Source organism: Eleginops maclovinus, chromosome 13, assembly GCF_036324505.1.
Source record: "Eleginops maclovinus isolate JMC-PN-2008 ecotype Puerto Natales chromosome 13, JC_Emac_rtc_rv5, whole genome shotgun sequence".
NCBI lineage: Eukaryota > Metazoa > Chordata > Actinopteri > Perciformes > Eleginopidae > Eleginops > Eleginops maclovinus.
The window spans coordinates 7,695,291-7,715,287 of NC_086361.1; the positions used below are offsets into that span (position 1 = coordinate 7,695,291).

Below are 19,997 nucleotides of genomic sequence, written 5' to 3' on the forward strand. Positions count from 1 at the left end.
TGAGGTGATCAATTTTGTTATTTTAACACCTTTACAGTATATATGTTTTTTTAAATATTTGGACTCACTTTGATTGTATTTGTTTCCTCATACTGTAGTCACATCTACATGCCTCTAGGAAACGCTCTAAGGTCAACCGTGGACATGAACCTTTATTCGAAGTGTTTAGCTCGAGGCAGGATACTACACCTAAATGCTTTGAGATGGCATAAAAAGTATGAAGTATGGGGGCCTTACCCTTAGACAACTGTTCTAGCACACCCCTGCGGTTGTTTTCTGATTTGACCCAATTGTCCACATTCAGATGACACATTTAAACATGGACTTTTCATATCTTGGGACTTTGTCAGGAGACATTTGGTCGCAACTCCGACCCAGTATCAAAGCTCTGTTCCTTCCGTCTGCAGCCTACACTACACATCTTCACATGTACAGGGAACATTATGTCATGGACTCTCTGTGCTGGTTTATCTTTACAAAAGCTTTTGAAGAAATTCAAGAGAGAACTCAAGTATGTCAACTTGTTCCATCTGTGGTTACATCAGCAGAAACAATGAGATCCTGTAGCTCTGTATAAAAAACATTATTAACTTAAGTAGGCTAATAAATTACATCTGATTTTAAATCCTATTAATAATGAGGCAGACACAACATTGTGTGTCCTACATGTATGGGTTGATGAAAAATATTTTAAAATACATGTAACCACAAGAGGTTGCTGGACTATTCACCGTTTACAAAGTAAGAAAATATTGTTTGTAGATTCTTCATAAATGTTTTATTAACCATTTAACAAGGTATTCCAAATATTAATTGCAACCTTATAATAATTACCCATCCATCCAATTACTGTTAGGACAAAAAAAAAAAGATTTGACAAATGTCTGCTCCATTTGTATGATAATCAATGTTTAATGAGGAATTTCAGAAAGCTTGACATATCATTTTGGAACCACTGCCATACTGTATGTATGTATAATAAAGTATAATTATAGCTTAAATAAATAATGAATGTTCATTTATTTGTTAGTATTTAACTACCAATGTATTGTATTTACCATTTATCAATAAAAACGCCCTAAAAAGTCCTTCAGTAACATCCATCACTCTCTCTCGCTCTCTCTCTCTCTCTCTCTCTCTCTGTCCCACTCTTTATCACTCTCTCTCTCTCTCTCCCTCCCTCCAACCAGCAGGCGCCTTGCCACCACCTTTATCAGAACCGTCTGCAAAAGTTGCTCTCTCTAAGGTAAGCTCATAACTGATCGACACATTAATCAAACTGATCGCCAATATCCCGCTGCCATCTGTCATTCATTAACGATATGTGCATCAGTGGGAGCCGCGTGTGCTCGCTTAGCGCTGGAGAGGAACGCACCTCCTCTACATGTACACATTGTGCCCTTGATGTAATCATCTGGGAAGGGAACAGCCACGCAGCGCTTTGCTTTTTTTCGATTTAAAAAGTATTTAAAAAAATAAGCTTTTATCAAACAATCTTGAAGACCTGTTGGTGAAAACGCGTGTGAAAGGTAAGGGGAAAAAAAGGCAAATATCTGGCATAACTGTAACCTGTTTTTAAAGATTGTACACAAACAGGAAACGTCAGGGAAATAGGGTGCATACTTCTTACCAGACCCTTCATACATACAAATTATTTGTTCAGTAATTATCCCTTGTGGAAATGTTTAATCCGTTTTTATTATAACAACTTAGAACTTAATGTCATTTTGTCCTTCGTGAGAGAACAGTCTGTAGTATGTGTAGGATCTGCTTTGCAGGAGGGATGTATACAGAGAGGGGACTCCGCATTTCGAATTCTATGACTGAATAATAATGGTAAGCAAAATGATCCTGCTTTATACCCACTTTCACTTTGATTATTTGTCCAATTTTACACCATAAAGTGTCTGAACCTTGAAAAGTGCTTTATAAACAATTAAGGAAACACATTTTGTGAAGTATGTATAGCTAAGTATAGTATAATTCTGACATGTCACATTGGTACATTTTTCACACATCAGACAGGATGTTCTATCGCACCTCATCTCTCCTTGGATTTGGTTTTTGATGGTGCCTGGCTCACCACCACCACTGTATGTTACAATTATAATCTTCACAAATGCCATGTTCTGCTGCTTTGTATTCACGGCAGGATTCAGACTGTTGCTGAGTTCATGATGCAGTCCATGGATTATCTGTCCTTGAACTTTCAGCATCTGCATCATGTATCCACTGGCAAGCTTTTCTTGTATTTTCACATTTGTTTTTGTTGTGCTGCATGAACCTTCCTAATAATCTACCCTGAAAGCCTAAAGCGCAGGTTTATTTAGGGGGGTTGAGCACAAAATAACAATTTCTGAGTTGCTGCTTTTGTACTGTTTCTCTCCGTGATTGCAGGCCCTCCCAGGGGTCCTCCAGGGCTTCAAAAGCAGCAATCACATGAATGCCAAGTGCAATAGCTGCAGTTCCTCTGATGACCACTAGATCTGTTATCCAGTAACACTATATATCATTAACAAAACAAATTGAGGGTATAACTTAGAGCCATTCGGAAAATGTTAAAGGATTTACGTTCGACAGCAACATATTGTATCTACAAGACTAAAAATGATTAATTATGAGGCTGAATCAATGAGCACTGCAGGTGTGGTGGATGATTAGCCAATCAGTGCTGTGTTACTAAATTAATGTTGTGGACAAGCTGTGTTCCCATTATTGCCCAACATCTTAGTTTGTTTTTATTTTGCTATGGTCCTCTTTTTGCACAACGGAAGGTGACATTGTCTACACATTACACTCCATTTCGTGTCGTCCTGGTGGGCTGATTCAAAGGCCTGGATAATTGAAGAATTCCACCATAAAACCCCAGCAAAACCACTGTGTAACACCCATAGAAATTCGTTAAAATGTTCACAATGTCAGATTGTAGATTGAAACTTGGTGTGCATATTGACAATTTGTCTGAGATCAGGTGCTAGCCTATCAGTTTTCAGCATTAATTCGATAAAGTTGGCTGTTGTCTGTCTGTGGAAAAATATTGGTCTTGAAATATTGTGTAAATACTGGTGGAATGGCTGATGGTGGGTTGCTACAGTGAGCCCAAAGTTGGAATTTCAACATGATTTACTGTTGGGTATGAGATCCAATTCAAGGGATGAATCTAATTATGGCAAAACTTCAATGTCTGTTGCTTTCAAGTGCTTGCAAAAATCAAAAGCATTTTTCTCATAGAAATGTAGATGTTAGGGAGCATGTTTGCCTAATTTACATCCTGTTAATCTGTTGCCTGCTCATGCAGCATTTCTGCTTCATCCAGGCTCGTGACCCCTGAGCAGGAAACTAAAATTCTGTCTTCTAAGCTTCTCTTTAGAAACCCAAGATTGACATCACAGATGACACATCAATGCTTTCTCTCAGTCTATGGGTCCCAAATAGAAGAACTTGAATGATGGATGAGCAAACTTCACACTTTCACTAGGACATTTTGAAAGTTGAAAAGGGTGAAAACTAGCCAAAAATGATGCACGGCAGCATAACAATTCTTCTTATTATTCTCTGGTGGGGGTGGAGGTGTTGAAGAGTTTCAGCCAGTCTGTACTCTTTTATCTAGATGGATTCTTTGCTTTAGTTTCTGACTGTTTTTTGATTATTTGCTTTCACTCAGCCACAACAGCAGAATATGCAGGATTTATTTCAAAGGAATGTGACGGGAGACCCTTTCTGTTACAACACCCGGTTTGTGATTTAGAGCTTGACTGACTGCAGCCTTATCAAATGTAGTTTAAAATATTAAAATCTAGTCAAATCTTTCCTACAGGAGTGTCAATGTTAATATTTTATCAAGGACAGACAGCTGCACTGGCAGAGACTGTATCCAGATGTCACACTCCTCTTGCTGTTAATCTTCAACACATTTTCAATTCCAACTATGCAGCTATGTACCCCTCTATCTAAGTGTCAGGGACGGCGTGTCTATTTTGGTTTCGATTCTGCATGGTGTCATTTCATAATAAACTTGTTACTTCAGGAAGTTTAGGCTGAGGCAACAAAACGACTCAGCTTAGGAAACGATTGTTGTTGATGTTAACTTTGGTGAGGAAGTTTAGGTTAAGGCAACAAAACAGTTTGGCTAAGGTCGATGATAATTGGCGGAAGTTGACGATGACTTGACAGAACGAGTTAAGCTGCTTTTACATGACCCACTGGACTGCCCTGCTGGCTTTGTTTTCTTTAGAGAAAGTTGCAAACCTAAAAGTTGCCTAGTGAACACTGCTGTCAAAGTTCAAATTATTTCAATGTTGACCTTGATTGCCGCGGATTAATGCATCCAACGAGATAACAGTTGAATGAAACAGCACAGGCAAGCAGGTACGATAGAAACAAAACTAACTAGCTGTCTTCACCACAAGAGTTAAGAAACCATATCTTATCATGTGAAGGTAGCTTCATTTCAATTATGTATGACAAACACACGGCAAACCTGAACGTTGAGTTAGTTTTACACCCGATATAAACACTGGTCTATTTGGTGTTTGTCTTCATATGTCGTTCTGTTTTTTTAGAATCAGTAACAAAAAAATAACCAAAGTGGGACTAAGAGGTTATTATCAAACTCATCAAGTCCTTGGATGTTTCCTGTTCTATTACCATGGGTCTTTGTATGGTCTGTAGCTTAATATGTGTGATACCGCTGTAGCTATAAGCTTGGATCACGGTTATTGGCCGTAATCCTGAGATCTATTTCTGACATGTTCTGATGGCCCCTTTTAGTGAGGTCTATTCATGTTTTATTTTGTGTAAGGTCCAAAATGTTGAAGACCTCCATTGGACATATTTTGGGGTAAATCTTTACCAATTGTATAACACTTAACTTGTCCTCCATATGAGAAGAGGGTTTGTAATTGCCTTCCAAAGCAACCCATAGCACCAGACCCTTCCCCTACAAAATATTGCTTGCAAAACAGTCACCATTTGAGGTTACAAAAGATCCATTCTCACATTTTCTAGCTTGACACAAGTTTTATGATTACGTCAGGTTTTTGTCACTAAAACAAGTTGTAAAACTCATCACTCCTAATGCTCCTAATGGTCAATTCAAATCTGTACACTTGTCAATTGTATGTGGTCGAAAGGTTCTTTTAGTAATACCGTTGATGGGATTCCCTGCTGTGATTCGGTTATTACCCTTCATGTGGATTTTTAAGTGCTCCATAGTTTTGGATACAGCATGCCAAAAATCTAGGAAAAACCTAGCCCTATGTCAGTGCTGACGGGGATTTTCTCTTCGGTAAGAGACAAATGTAGGATGTGAGTTCAAGCAGGAAAGCAGCCGCTCTGCTGAAATGTCCTCGAGCAAGGAATCGATTCTCTTGTTGTTTCGGATCTTTCAGCTTTAAGACATTTGCATTGTGCATTTCAAAGCATGAAACAGCACAAAATGTTTGCGAATTAGCCATCGCACCAACAGGGAGAAAGTTGGATGGATGAAACATACCCAGACACTGTGACCACAATGCTAATGACTCACAAGTCTGTCATCTCTCCTGTGAATGTTCATTCCTCATGTGCGATATGCAACTCTGCACATCAGAACATAAACCTGTGTGTGTAAGTTCATGTGTATGCTTGCATCATGTATGACATACAGGCTCCTCTGCAAACCGATGGAATATACCCACCTTTTTTTTTTTATTCCTAGCAAAATCCTCTCAACTGTTAGATCCATCCCTCTACTCCCCCAACACACACACAAACACTTACACACATACACACTCGCCAGCTTCGCCATAGACTTTGGAATTCACTGTTGCCATGGCAATGGACTAGAGCACGCTCACTCGCATCGCCTGTTCTTTTCTATTGCTTTATATCGCTCACTGTGTAGAGGCAGACCCGCTTCTCTTTTTGACAGGGGGCTCGTTTTCTCCCATCGGCATTAGGTTATGGATGTTTGTTTGTTTACTCAAACACATATTATCATTGTCATGTACAAAACATTGTTTGTGTAGGAGATTCCCTGGTTTCCAAACCCATGTCACGTTCATTAATCGTATCCATCCTTTTCCACTTTTTCACTCACTCTTTCATATCTTCTTATGTTTTGCTTCCCTTTCTATCTTTCCTGTCATTTGCTCTTTACCCCCATCCACCTCTTCTTTCTACTCTCAGTAGCTAAGATGACTGCCATGACAATTCAATGAGAGGAGAGAACGCCAAGTGAAGTATCCCCCCCGCTTACTGGAACGGAGACGAGTGCTCAAGTTACAGAGGAGAGGAAGAAGACGGAGAAGAGGAGTAAAAATAAGAAGGGATAAGAAGAGAGGGAGAGGCGGATAAAGGAGGGCAGGGGAGAAGTGTGAAGGATAAACGGTGGATGGAGGCGGCTCGGACCGGGGCTACGGAGCGCTCTTCACCGACGAAGAAGAACAGCGGCAGCAAGGGGGAGAAGCGATGGAGGCAAAAGGCAGAAACATGCCCTCAGGTAACACACACACACATATGCGAGTGCATACACACATCAAACCACCAGATGCACATGTGGATTTTTGTATGCACACAAAATAACCCATGACACATCTAAACACGTTTAGAGGTATTTAAGAAACATTCAAGATGAGCTCATGAAAACAATCATGCAGGACACCACCAACAAATACACTGGAGTGCAGATGTGTCCATGCAGGGGTCTGGATTCAGAGGGCAAGTGGTGTTGATTAGTCTGCATCAGTGTAAGCAAGCTAAACGTGTGCCTTCATTTAGAATGGACATGATTAAAGGAAGTGCTGAAATATAAGCAGTAATGGAAATAGAAATGAACACATGCTGTTAAAAAATCATGGCTTAAATTAACAGCAATTGCAATACTGAACTATTCTGAGATGTCTTCTGGTGTTCATGGTGTTGTTTTTACATGCAGTTCGGCTCTGGAAAACAGAGATATTGATCAATTTCTAATGCAAAAATGTATTAGTTGAATCCCATACATTTTTGATGAGGCTACCCAATCAGGATCAAGTGAAGCTAGGAAACCTGTTTTCTTGTCTACACTGGAAGAAACTGAGTTTTGGTATTATTTTTTATAGCAGGCAATGTTTAAATTAAATCGACACCTTTACCTGAATGGGCTTTTCCCCTGCAATCCGAAACGTATTTACAACAAAAAAAAAACAGTTCACATATTTATACATACATAAAAATATGAGCACACCAATCTATGGCCATCCTTTTAACAACTTGTTTCAATGCACATGATTTGTGGAAACCAGTCTGCTTATAAGTATCAACAAGAACCTATTTAGCGGGCTGTAGTTTAAATGTCTAGTAAAAATGTGACTGCACTAATCCAGTGTGAACATGGAGGACACATGTTTCTGCCATGTTGCCAGGGTGCTCAGTATTATATGTACCTCACCTAAACATGAAACATCTTGGTAAAAAAAAACAGTATAGTATATCAACAGTATATACATTGAATTGATCTGAATTTATTTCACTCATCAGTTAGTTTGAATTCTACAAATAACTTCTTGATGAAACTTCTGATTGCAACTGATCAACAGATAAAACCATTTTGTCTTTTCAAAATGAGCGGTTCATTTCGAGTTAGACATTTTTAATCTACATTGAACATATGAGCATCTGTTCTGACCTAATTCAGAAAGATTCAATGGTTACATTTTCCTCAGCATCTCCTTCATGCTCTTACTCTTAGTTATTAGCGTAACGGTTTTGAATATTATTTTCACAACCAATTAAAAAAAAACACAGAAAGATAAAAATACAAACATCTTTTAAAGGAAGTGATATAAACTAACATGCACAATCCTGCAACATCAGCACCTGTCTTCACTTACTGTCTGATGAACGCAGTGACGTCTCCTTCAGTGTGTTTTGGACTAACCTTAGGAAGGGTCAGTTTCAGGGTCAGATTACTTGTGGTCTGTTGTCTTCGGATTTGTGTTGCCATAGAAACATACTTCATTCCAGCGGAATTGACTGAATAGTTTAACCCACACTGGGATTAATATTCTATGTTCGATCAATTGTTTACGTTAACCTACCATTTCTATAACGCATTTACAGAAACGATGTTACTAAATGATCTGTAATTCATATGGTTGAAATCCTATTGAGACACTAAATAGTTAAATTGAACCTCCTCAGATCCCTCGTCTCCTTGGATGTTTCCTGAAGCACAACAGATGTGTTGTATTTCAATTTCCCTCTGGTCGGCCCTCTCACTGTTCACCTCTCAGCTTCTATTTATGTCTCTTCTCTCCTCTTTTTTATTTTCTCTCCTCTTGTCTTTTCATCTACTCCTCTCTTGTCTATTACATCCTATGTTTATTAATGTGAAGGTAAACCTAAACCCTGCAACCGTTTTTATTCTTGCTAATCTGCAGTTCCCTTAAGATATCTCCTATTTTTTATCCCAAGAAGTCCATTTGATAATTTTATAGCATTATTCTTCATACCTGCAGACTTGTCTTTTAGAAGTGAGTCATTTTGAAATACAGGTTTTGACAGGATGGTCACATTTCAAATGTTCCCACCTGCTAAAGAGACCCACTGATCCATCAAGTAATGGACGTTCTTTATTTACATTTTCTTAAGAAACTCATTGACAATTAGGAATTTCTTTCTTCAACAAGGAATATTTAAAGGAACCATAGAATGGAAAACTGTATTTACCTCGGCATAGTTAAATAAGGAGAGTTCGGTACATTGAACTGACATACCGTGAATCCCATTGTTTCCTCCTTCACGTGCAAATCATGAATATGCATATCACAGCGGTAAAACGTGCGAATTACAACAGTCCCTGTGTGTTACGTAACACACAGTAGTCCAGCCCCAACATTTGCACCAGCTACTGGAAACTCTAACGCTAACACTTACCACTCCCTACCGTTTCTCTCCAATCTCCGACCAACTGGCTGTTCTTCAAATTCATCGGTCTCCTCCTCCGATAAAGGCTCAAACATGTAAGGTTGGATGCCAATAGCCTCCATGGTTCATCTCTCACAGTTTCCGAACTTCACTTACTTCTCTGGGCTCTGAGGCAGCCATGGATTGCTCCTTGTAAACCAGCCAATCAGAGCAGAGCTCGTCATGATTATTTAAATGAGCCCCAAATAAGGCAATTCAGCTTGTTTCATTCTAGGACCAAATCATAGGGTTATAAATGGGCCTGTAAAACCGCATCTGGACATTTTTTGGATCAACCAAAGTGATATACCTTCTTTGTAGACATCAGACAACAGTTTAAAATACCAGATAGATGCTTTCTATGGCACCTTTAATGTTATATTTTTGGTTGATACATTGGATTGGCCTTTTGTTCTTCTGCTTTTTCTTCCTTCACAGCTTTAGGCTGTAACTCAAAGAAAAGTCTCAACCACATCACTATCTCCCACCACTCACCCACAGAGACCCATACAGGATAGTATAATACTACTCAGTTTTAGCCTGAAAATATACATAATGTTCTTATTTGTCAAAATTAATTTGTAACCTGTATGCACAATGGTTGTGATCAATGATAATCATTATAGGATGACTATGGCATGTTAATGGGTAAAATTATCAAACTTGTGACAAAAAGATCACTCATCACCAGAGATACCTGGGACTGAAATTAGTAGAAAGACTATTAATCTTGCCACAGCTTTCTCTCAACAATAATCTTTCAGAAATCCATGTGGAAGTCATAAATAGGGTGTACTCTTTATCATCATGTTTGGAAATTATCTTCAGATTTAACACATAATAGTTACATAAGTTGGTTAATAATTGTCTGCACATTCATGATTTCCATGCTAAAAAGTCTTTCCCCCTCACTTTTCCCCTGAACAAAAATGTCCTCAGAAAATCTGGATTCTCCATCCCACATATGGTGGCTGTCATCTGTTCAGAAATGGTTTCGAGCATCTCATTTTTACTTGTGTAAATTAGAAAATACTTGAAGCAATGGTGTCCTTTACTTTTTCCTGTCTTTACCATGCAAATTTAGATCTAAAGAATCGTCATGTGTTCTGGTATGTACTTTCGACATCTGATATACATTTCTTTGTTTTTGTCAGATATTAGTTTCCTTCCCCGTCCAGCATTGGTGTGGTGCGAGCGGGGCATCCAGGTGCTGCTGACCACCATGGGAGCGTTTGCGGCCTTCGCCCTCATGACAGTGGCCATCGGTACAGACTACTGGCTGTACGCCCGTGCCTTCATCTGCAACAGCACGGCTAACTCGTCCCAGGAGGACTCAAACAACAAGGACAAGAAAGACCCTGGGGCACTCACCCACTCTGGCCTCTGGAGGATCTGCTGCCTGGAAGGTACAGCTGGTTGTGTGGACTCCACTATAGGGCAAAAACATGTTGACCCCTTGAAGAGAGAAAAACCAGTTTATGTGTTTTGTCATTGGAGGGTTTTGTGGAGGTCAATGTGATCATCAGTGTGATCACAACAGACATACATAAGTGTTCTTTCTCTCCCATTGCCCTACTTATTTGTGTGTTGTTGATATGCTCTTGGTTCGGTTATGAGGTTGGTTATGAGAATAACATCCCATAGTGTGCAAGGTGCAGGCTTCAAATTATCACTGCTGCATAAGCTGATGATGGTTACTTTTTTCAAAACTCATGACCAAGTGAGACGTGAGAAAGCAAATTATACCTTTTTGGCATTGTTACAAACTTTATATAAGATCATTTAAGTATATTTCTGTGCTTTGCTTCATTTTTCCCCTACTGCATTTTTTTGTTAACAGACAAGCACAAATACTTACATATAAACACTCATATTATATATTCAACTAAAGACTCACAATCATAATGCCCCAGAGTTCATATGTCAGTGGTGACTCATGCAGTGACTGATAAAGCAGTTTCCCTGCATTCCTGCAGCTGGCAGACAGGTTCAATTGAACAGAGCACAAACAACACTCACATATGCAAGACGAGGCTTTCATGACGCTTGTATCATAAGTTTGTATCATGTGTATTTCAACACCAGTATAACAGCAAAAGGATAGCATTTTATAGCTGTATTTTCTAATCAAATCAACAACAAAAAAATGTTGTCTGTTTAGATTTTTAAAGAAGCGCTCACAATAAGTCCATCAAATGTAATGTTACGTTTTTGCTAGTTTTAACTGAAAAGACTGTTGTTTGTGAGATGACCTGAGATGCTTTCTATCCTTTGAAGCTTTTTAGAAATCATCCAAGGTAAGGAAAAATACTCTGCCCTTTCAATCAAGTCTGGGGTCCACTGGGCAAATTGTGGATTTATTTTTCCTTTTTAAACCAGTTCCTCGTACTATTCGATTGTTACTTCTGTCGAACTGATGTATGTGGTCTTGAAAATATCAAATGTTCTTGTTTTTTAGCACAAACGTGTGTTGTGTGTTTTTTATAATCTTCAATACGCTTTCTTTCTTTTGTCTTTCATTTTATTTCAAGAGACGCATTGGATCTCTCGTTTTCTCTTCACTTTTATTTTGTTCATGTCCAAATAGCGGTCAAGGTAAACAAATATTTCTCGTCAATGCGAAAACAAATTGAAGCAGATGCTGTTCTCCAGGGGTTATGCTATCATGTCTGGTAATGGTAAAGTAGTGAAAAGCTAACTTATCGTACATTACCATAAAGGCACGAGGAAGAACTCATTCAGTAATTGTGTTAAACATTTCAAATTGTGATTGTTAATGGATTCTAGAAGGAGGCAAAAGCAAATACATTAAACTATGTTGCCTTCTTATCCAACCATTACTATTCTACTACTATCCGCTGTTGGGATGATTTCTGTATTTTTAATGCTCGTGGCATGGCTGAAATATCTCAACAAGACTAGTAATACTTGGACTTTTCCCCTAGCACCACTATGAGGCTGACACATGACCAACATATTAGAATCAGCCTAAGCAGTAGTTAGTCGTTGTTTGCAGATTAGCTGATTAGCATGCCATTTTGTTAAACTAAGATACTGAACATGGTAAGCAATTAACCTTCCACATTTTGTGATTTTGTGTATGTTAACAGGCTAACTAGCATTTAGTTCTCATCTCAAAGAGTCATTAGCACAGGTGTTAATTGTAAGACCACAACTATTCATCTGATTGGCTCAGGGTCAGTGCTGAAGCATCACATTGAGTTCTTCTGCTGAATAACTTTAAGATCTTTCTTCTATTCATTGTCCCCTTTCATATTTAATGCTTTGATTTTGCATCATCAATTTGTCGGTCTATCGAGCAGCTTTATTTGTTAAATTGTTTAATTGACTTCATTCATCTCCCTTATTTACTTCTTTTTTTCTATTGCCTTTCCAAAAACGATGTGTTGGTAGTTCCCATATTAGGCTTAATTTTCTCTACGCCTAATTGTTCTTATTTTCTCCTCTTTATTCTACCATCCTGGCAATCTTGTATTTCAACTCTAATCCTCTCTTCCATGTGAGTTCCAGGTTTTTCTACATTCTTCTCACCTTTTCCTCCTCTTCCGCTCTGTCTTTTTTCAGGTTTGAAGCGAGGTGTGTGTTCCCAGATAGATCATTTCCCAGACGATGCAGACTACGACCAAGATTCTGCAGAGTATCTGCTGCGTGAGTGACACACACACATACACACACTAACACATTGAGCCTGCTCTACACACAGTGTGCACACACACAGATTCAGAAAGGACAGAAGGGGATGGTGGGCGGACATCAATGCACGGATGTCAGATTCAAGCAAAGTGTTCCTGGAGGTGTGTGTAAATGTGTGTGTTAGTGTGTGTGTTTGTCAGTGTGTGTATGCGTGTGTGTGTGTGTGTGTGTGTGTGTGTGTGTGTGTGTGTGTGTGTGTGTGTGTGTGTGTGTGTGTGTGTGTGTGTGTGTGTGTGTGTGTGTGTGTGTGTGTGTGTGTGTGTGTGTGTGTATAAATGCCCAGGTGCATGGAGTCTGGGGGTGTACAGAAAGCTTTTTCACAGATGGATTGAAAGAACAGCCTTCACTAATGGATTATTTCAGCTCTGGATTCTGGTTTCACATCCTGCCTTCATTGTGATAGGAAATCCTGTTCGTACAGCCCTGAACCTGTTGCTTTACCAAGTTTATGTTTCACTATCCATATATTATTATATATTTCTCTGAAGGAGGCTGTGATGCTACCTCAGATTTGTATGGCTGCATTGCTGTGCAGCATTGACGGAAAATGAAATCTTTAATATTCCAAAAGCTTTTTAGGTGTAATAGGTGACCTTGGATTTAAAGTTATAAATCTCTCAAAAATAAAACAATGGTCAAATAATGTACAAAAACAGCTCATATTGCAATGTAAAGAAGTCTACAAAAAAAAAAAAGTTAATTGAAGAATATTCCTCTACTTATTTTCTTTGTTGATGGATTGATTGTTTTGTAAAGAAAACTATTTAATTTGCTTGTTGGGTCCAACATAAACAAAATGTTTTAAAAAGGCAATCATTTTTGAGAAAAAAAGCAATTGTTTTTTAATTTGAGGAGCTGTAAACAACTTGTCATCAGCAGTCATCAAAATAACTGCAGATGTATGATATTTCTTTTGATTTACATTTATTTTAATCAACTAATCATTTCAGCTCATCCTTTTACTAACATGACAGGACTAATAGTTCAACCTTGTGTAGGAGTAGGTAATAATCAATTGATGCTGGTTAAGAATGACACAATAGGGGTCCGCCCCTAAATCACAACAACAACCCAAAAGCTCAGCATTCTTTCATATCAGCTACTTATCCAGACAATCAATAAAATATGCAGAGTGCTCACACACCAGCCACATAGTCTCCCTTTCCTAAAAAAAATCCAGGGAATAATTTACAACCTCTGTTTGACATGTCTGACAGAAGCTTCTCTGAGTATGCTTATCATAGCAGTATCTTCTCTCTTCAGAGGCAAACAGAAGATAACACAGCTAGAAAAGTCACCTTGAAAACTTGAAGACTCTGCTTTTTCTGCATGTTCCCGCTGGAGATATAACTATTCAGCATTTTGAACTTTTATAATGTTTCATACGTTATCGCTACAGTAGAGGTTTTAGGTGCTTGAGATGGTCCTGCTTCCATCTATTGTAACATGTATGGACTCAAACACTGTTCACAAATCCAATGCAATCCAACAATAGGTTTGGGAACTTGCATAGGTCAAAAAAGCCTGGTTAGGGCATTGTGACTTTGGTTGTATAATATTGGTCAATCTCGAAATACATCATTAATAATTTACCTAATATCACCCTTTGCTTAAATATTCCTCCTTCAAACCCCCACATCTTTAAATTCCTACGCCCAATTTAACCTACAGCCCTTCTCGTGAAAATGTGTTGCTCCTTGGAGACCAAAATACATAATTTAATGAATATTATGTAGAAAACTTTAAAATAGTTACGGTTTGAGAGCCAAGTTGTAGTGTCAGCTGTGTAGCACTTATCGGTAACACCTCATCTCCCAGGAGTTTCACAAGGCTGTTAACTTTGCACCTTCAAATGGTGTTGGACCCAAAATGTCTCCTCACTAGTTGTACTTCATTTGAAGTATAGCATTAATCATTTTATTACACACGCCAATGTCCTGAAAAAGTAATATTTCAGTGAACACGTGATATGTTTGTCTGTGTTTTGTTCTGCAGGTGTAGTGCGTGCCTCAAGCATCTTCCCCATCCTGAGCGCCATATTGCTTCTGCTGGGGGGAGTGTGTGTTGCTTCCAGCGGCTTCTACAAGAGCAAAAGAAACATAATTCTAGGCGGAGGGATTCTCTTTGTAGCTGCAGGTAAGACTGCAGTTTATGTTGGTTTTGGCAGAAACGGCTGTTCTTGTAGTGCTTCGAGCCATAGTTGAACATTTTCAGACAGGTCATAATCCACTCAAAGCGAAATGTAATGTGCTATTCACATCAATTTTAATGTTTCAGATCTGACAGTCACAAGCAAATTAGCTATTTTTATGTATGATATGCAGATTGATTTTCATATGGCGCCTGCATCTACATGGTGTAATGAAAAGAAAACAGTTCCAATATCTCTGCTTGGAAAACAGTTTAATGAAGCTGCAGGTTAATGTGTCTCTGAGGAACAATTACACTTAAGGACTTGTATATTTCCTCAGGCCTAAGCAATATCATTGGAGTGATCGTATACATCTCAGCAGCACTGAGCGACATCTCCCCAAAGAAGGATGAAGACAAGAAGTGGCACTACTCCTACGGCTGGTCTTTCTACTTTGGCGGCCTGTCCTTCATCCTGGCTGAGATGGTGGGTGTCCTCGCTGTGAACATCTACATTGAGAAGAACAAGGAGCTGCGCTGCAGATCTCGCAGCGACCTTTTCAAGAGCACCACTCACGCAGTTTTGCGACTGCCCAGTTATCGTTTCAGACGGCGCTCTCGCTCCAGCTCTCGCTCGACAGACCCCCCACGCTCACAGGAGACCTCGCCCATTGGCACATCCAAGACCTTCAGCCTGCCTCCCTCTGCTCCACCCTTCTCTGTGGCCACTCTGCCCAACCCGCACCACACCAGCAGCAGTGGAAGTGGAGGTGGCGGCGACATCTCCATGTACACCCTGTCTAGGGACTCCAAGCTTGGCAGCCTAGGAGGTGGAGCCCCACCTCTATATGGCACGGTGGATCGCGCCACCTTGTACCAGCTCCACAACTACTTCCCAAAGGATTCCAGTGGCAGTGGAGGAGGAGGAGGGGCAGTGATAAGCAGCGGTACACTCCCATCCCACTCCAAGTCCAACTTGGCGGCGGCAGCAGCTGTAGCCCAGAATGCAGCACCACTGAATACCTCCACATCCTCCACCACACCAGCCCAGACAGCTCCGATATCAACAGCCACCATGGAGAGGGACAGGGGCAACATGGGAACCCTGGACCGACTGACGGCCAAAAGGGACAGGGATAGCAACTCAGATACACTCAACAGGAAGACTACGCCAGTTTAAAAATAAACCTCAAAGTTGAGGAATACATTAGATGAGATGTTAGAGGTGTTTGAGGTGAAAGAGGGAGAGTAGGGCTGAAAATGTGTAGGTGTCACTTCAACTGTAACGTTGCGGTCCTTGAGCCTGGGGTATCAAACTGCCATAATTACTTACCAATATCATAATCAGTCATATAAGACCTGACATTATAAGACAACTTCTAGACAACTGCTAAAATGGTCATGACTTAAGGTGCAAAACCTTGTTTGTCAGATAATTATACAGCAATGGTGCAGTGGAGGCTTCAGTAAAAAGGAAGTTTCATTGTTTTACAAAGTCACTCATACACAACTGGGATGTTCCCACTTACACCAGTGTCCCGGTGCAGCAGTTGGGGGTAAGTGCCTTGCTGAGTAGGTAGGGAAGCATAGTAGTTATCTATTTTTCTCCGCTTATACGTTGAATCCGCTGCAGTTGGAATTCAAACTACAACTCAAACAAGAGGACCCGGTAACGCTTTGGTGTTGTGATGCATAAGGCGCAAGCAAGTCTGTTTAAACTGAACTGAATCAAATTTAAGGGTTAGGGTAAGAGTTTTTTCCCATCTAGATGTTCAGTTTAGTCCTGCAGACCACCAAGTCAATGCTTTCTGGTATTATTTCTGGTATACTTCTAAAATAATCCTAAATAATAAAAGCACAGTGTGGCCAGATAGCTCAAGCCACACTTTTCTGTCACATTCCTGTTTTAAGAAGAACAGAGAGCCACAGACGGTACATTCAGCCAAGTAACAAACTGCTCAGTGTTGACTTGATCCAATTCAAGGTCAACAGTAGCTACTTAACCTCTAGTCCCAAGAGTAGGACATAGCCATATCGAACCTACTGACCCTCATACATGCACACACAAGAAGAGGCTGACACACTGTGAGCCTGTTTATTTTTCATTATACCTCAAAGTAATTACAGATGGGCATTCTCCACACTCCAAGAGAAAGGCACCGCCATAGACTTCTACACTCCCGCTGTATGCCTCCATTACACCACTGCCAGTTGTCCATCTGAACAAGTAACTTCATTTGACAATGATTTTCTTGAGTCTTTGATTAAACTTGTCAAGTATTCGCTGAACTCTGGCCTAATTGAAGTAGACTGCTCTTATTGTTTCTGTACTAGTTTCTGGTTCACTTCACAATAGGAATTGCGTCAACAACTTACTGCAAGTTGTCGTCTTGCCTGAACATCCTTTTGTTTGCAAAAAGTGAAAGATGTTTTCTTTGCATATATTAATTGGAGCACAGCTACAACAGAAATGTTTCGCAAACAGTTAAATATGTTGCAAGACATTACTTTTTTTTTAAAGATACATGTGTTTCAGCTTTTGATTGGGAAAATGGCCGTAGAAAGAAATAGAAATGTTGCTAAATGCTCCTTCATTGTCAATGGCTGTACTTGTCAAGATGGACTTCTACGAGTGATTTGTGATGTTTAATTGCAAAAATGTATTTCAGGCTTTGTGTGACTGTTTATGGAAACGTTTTGATACCGAAGACTACAAGGCAGCATCAGTTGAGTGTTCCTGCGAAGGGATTGCAACCACAGGCAACTGGGTGGGGGCCAATTCAGTTTACACTCAGGGGATGGAGTTTAAGTTAGAACTTAGCTAAACATTTTAAATTCTGTTACGCTAATATAAAATATATCAACCATATTATCAAACCAAGTTCCTATCTTAAACTATAACACAAGCACATTATGGATTAGTTAAAAGCTTATAAATGATCTCTATAAAAAAATCTAGCTAAACATGCACTTTTTGTGCACAGCATATATTTTAGAGGCTTTAAGGAGAAAAAAAAAACCATTTGTAACAGATGTATTGCGTGACATTTTGAATTGAAACCCTTCACATGTCAAGAATCTGACTTTTAAACTAACACACCGAACTCTGAATGCACCTTTGGACCAGTTGCGTTGGCAAGTTGAATTCAACCCTGTTGAAGACAAGTTGGAGGAGGAGGGAAAGAGAAAAGAGCAAATCTGCTAGCTTCAGTTCCCCTTCCTTCCAGCTCTCTTTTAGCTATAACTATATACTATTTGACAAACTAGAAAATTAAATGTATTATGTATTATCAATCCATTGACTTCAACAAAAGCACATAATGTCTGTAAATGGTAATCCTTTGGTTGTCTTTTCATTCTGAGTGATTGATTATCATCTCTCGGTTTAATGAGATTGTAACTCCTTGAGTATTAATATCACGTTGCTGGTGTTTCTATGATCGTAATGGTTATTGCAGGGTATTTATACATTTTGAAATATTTTCTTTTTGTAATTTTTTTATATTCCTGTTTTGACTTTTCTTTACATTGCTTATGTACACTAAATTCAGTGGTGTTACGTGGAACGCATGTGCACAAAGTGAGAGGGTGATCATGTGTAAATTCATCTTTAAATCATATTGTTTTTTATCATTTCATCACATTTATTTGTATAGAGAGAGTTGACTGAGCGTGCATGCTCTTTTTCAGCAACACTCTGCATCACCTCACATTTACTTTCACATTTTCACTGGCAACCGCCAAGTAGTTGCTGGTTATTGAGTGGCTTCCCTGGAACAACTGGGCGCTACCTGCCTTGCTCATGGGTAAATTGCTAGTTGTTATGTACTGTGAATGTTATGTTGTGTTTTATTGTTGGAAAATCCTTCCCTTACTTCGTTTTCACAAGTCATTTGTCTTTATGACTTTCATTTTCTATATATATATATATATATATTATTTTTTATCATGTACTCTTAATCTTTCTGTCCGTACTTTATTTTTTATTTGATATTTGATCTTCTTTTTTTTCAACTTTACCCTCTTTCATCAACATTGAGATTAATTTCCTAACAGGCTTTTGTTCTCTTTTTTTTCTCTAAACATTACCAACGTAGCCTAATAATCAGTGTTTTTTAATGTTCTGACAAGTGTATAAGTGTTGACGATAGAATTTATATTAATCTACTTATTTTAGTGGTGGTATGTATTGATATTCTTAATGTTATATTGTTTCAGAGTTCCTAAACCTGTAACTTTGGGGTATAAAGGCTTCACGCCTGCCTGTGACATATTGTCAGTAGCCTAAGTGCTGGGACAGTGGGCTAAATGTGGTCTGTGTTGCTGTTGTCAGTGGTATTTACATGATTAACAATTGAGAACAACAAAATGCATCAGCATGATGCTTCTGAGATATGTGAAATGTAATAATAATAATAATAATAATAATTTAAACTTATATAGCGCCTTTCATGGTACCCAAGGTCGCTTTACAAATAGGGAAATCACTCAATGCGTCCAAATCCTTTTTATTACCTTTTGTAAAGAATGTTTAAAAGCGGACATTCTGTTTCTTTGTTTTAAGTTCATATCCTGATGTGAAAAAAAGCCATTTAAAAAGCCACCGGCTCCTTTTCCCAACACTTTGGCCACTGACAAGAGTCAGACCTGAAACTCTTTGAATGGAGAACTGGTATATTTCAATCAGCAGACTAATACATTTAAAGGACCATAAGGAAAAGGGGAAGCAATACAATATACTGATCCTCGCTGGTAAAAACAAAAAATATAAGAGGTATATATACATATATAAAAATATATAGATATATTCATTAAAGTTCTATATGAAATTGTGGTTTTGTCAAGTGAATTATTGAGAGGAAAAAAACAATGAAATACAGTTTTGATTTTTTAATTTAACATCAACTCCAAGGTGTCTGTCTACCAAGCAGACCCATATGACCATTACAAGAACCATTCAATAATAATCTGGTCTGTCAAATACAGTAGTCCTGGTCACGGTTTAAAAAGAAGTTGACCAAAGTTTAACCAATGCAGATTAAGGTGAAAATGTACTTGGTATAAATCTTAAAGGTCCCCTATTATGCAAAATGCACTTTTTTATGTCTTTTACACATATATGTGTCCCCGGTGTGTAAGGCAAAGTGTCAGAAAATACAACACTCTTTCTTTTCCCCCGTACCCACATCTCTAAAAACGGGGGTTCAAACTAGTTGATCCAAATT

The 19,997-nt window shown here is 38.9% G+C and overlaps 1 protein-coding gene across 4 annotated transcripts; it reads left to right on the forward strand.

The window, feature by feature from the left end:
- The first annotated feature begins 1,191 nt into the window (after positions 1 to 1,191).
- LOC134874420 (voltage-dependent calcium channel gamma-4 subunit-like) lies at positions 1,192 to 19,759 on the forward strand. 4 transcript variants are annotated; one of them, XM_063898421.1, is made up of 7 exons: positions 1,286 to 1,529; positions 1,779 to 1,836; positions 6,169 to 6,481; positions 10,083 to 10,334; positions 12,514 to 12,597; positions 14,638 to 14,778; positions 15,114 to 19,759. In XM_063898421.1, the coding sequence occupies exons 3-7, from the start codon at positions 6,451 to 6,453 to the stop codon at positions 15,950 to 15,952; spliced, it is 1,347 nt and encodes a 448-aa protein (XP_063754491.1). In that variant the 5' UTR covers positions 1,286 to 1,529; positions 1,779 to 1,836; positions 6,169 to 6,450; the 3' UTR covers positions 15,953 to 19,759. The 4 variants fall into 4 exon arrangements, with proteins under 4 accessions (XP_063754492.1, XP_063754491.1, XP_063754490.1 ...); XM_063898422.1 differs by lacking the exons at positions 1,286 to 1,529; positions 1,779 to 1,836 and adding an exon at positions 1,192 to 1,246; XM_063898420.1 differs by lacking the exon at positions 1,779 to 1,836.
- The last annotated feature ends 238 nt before the right edge of the window (positions 19,760 to 19,997 follow it).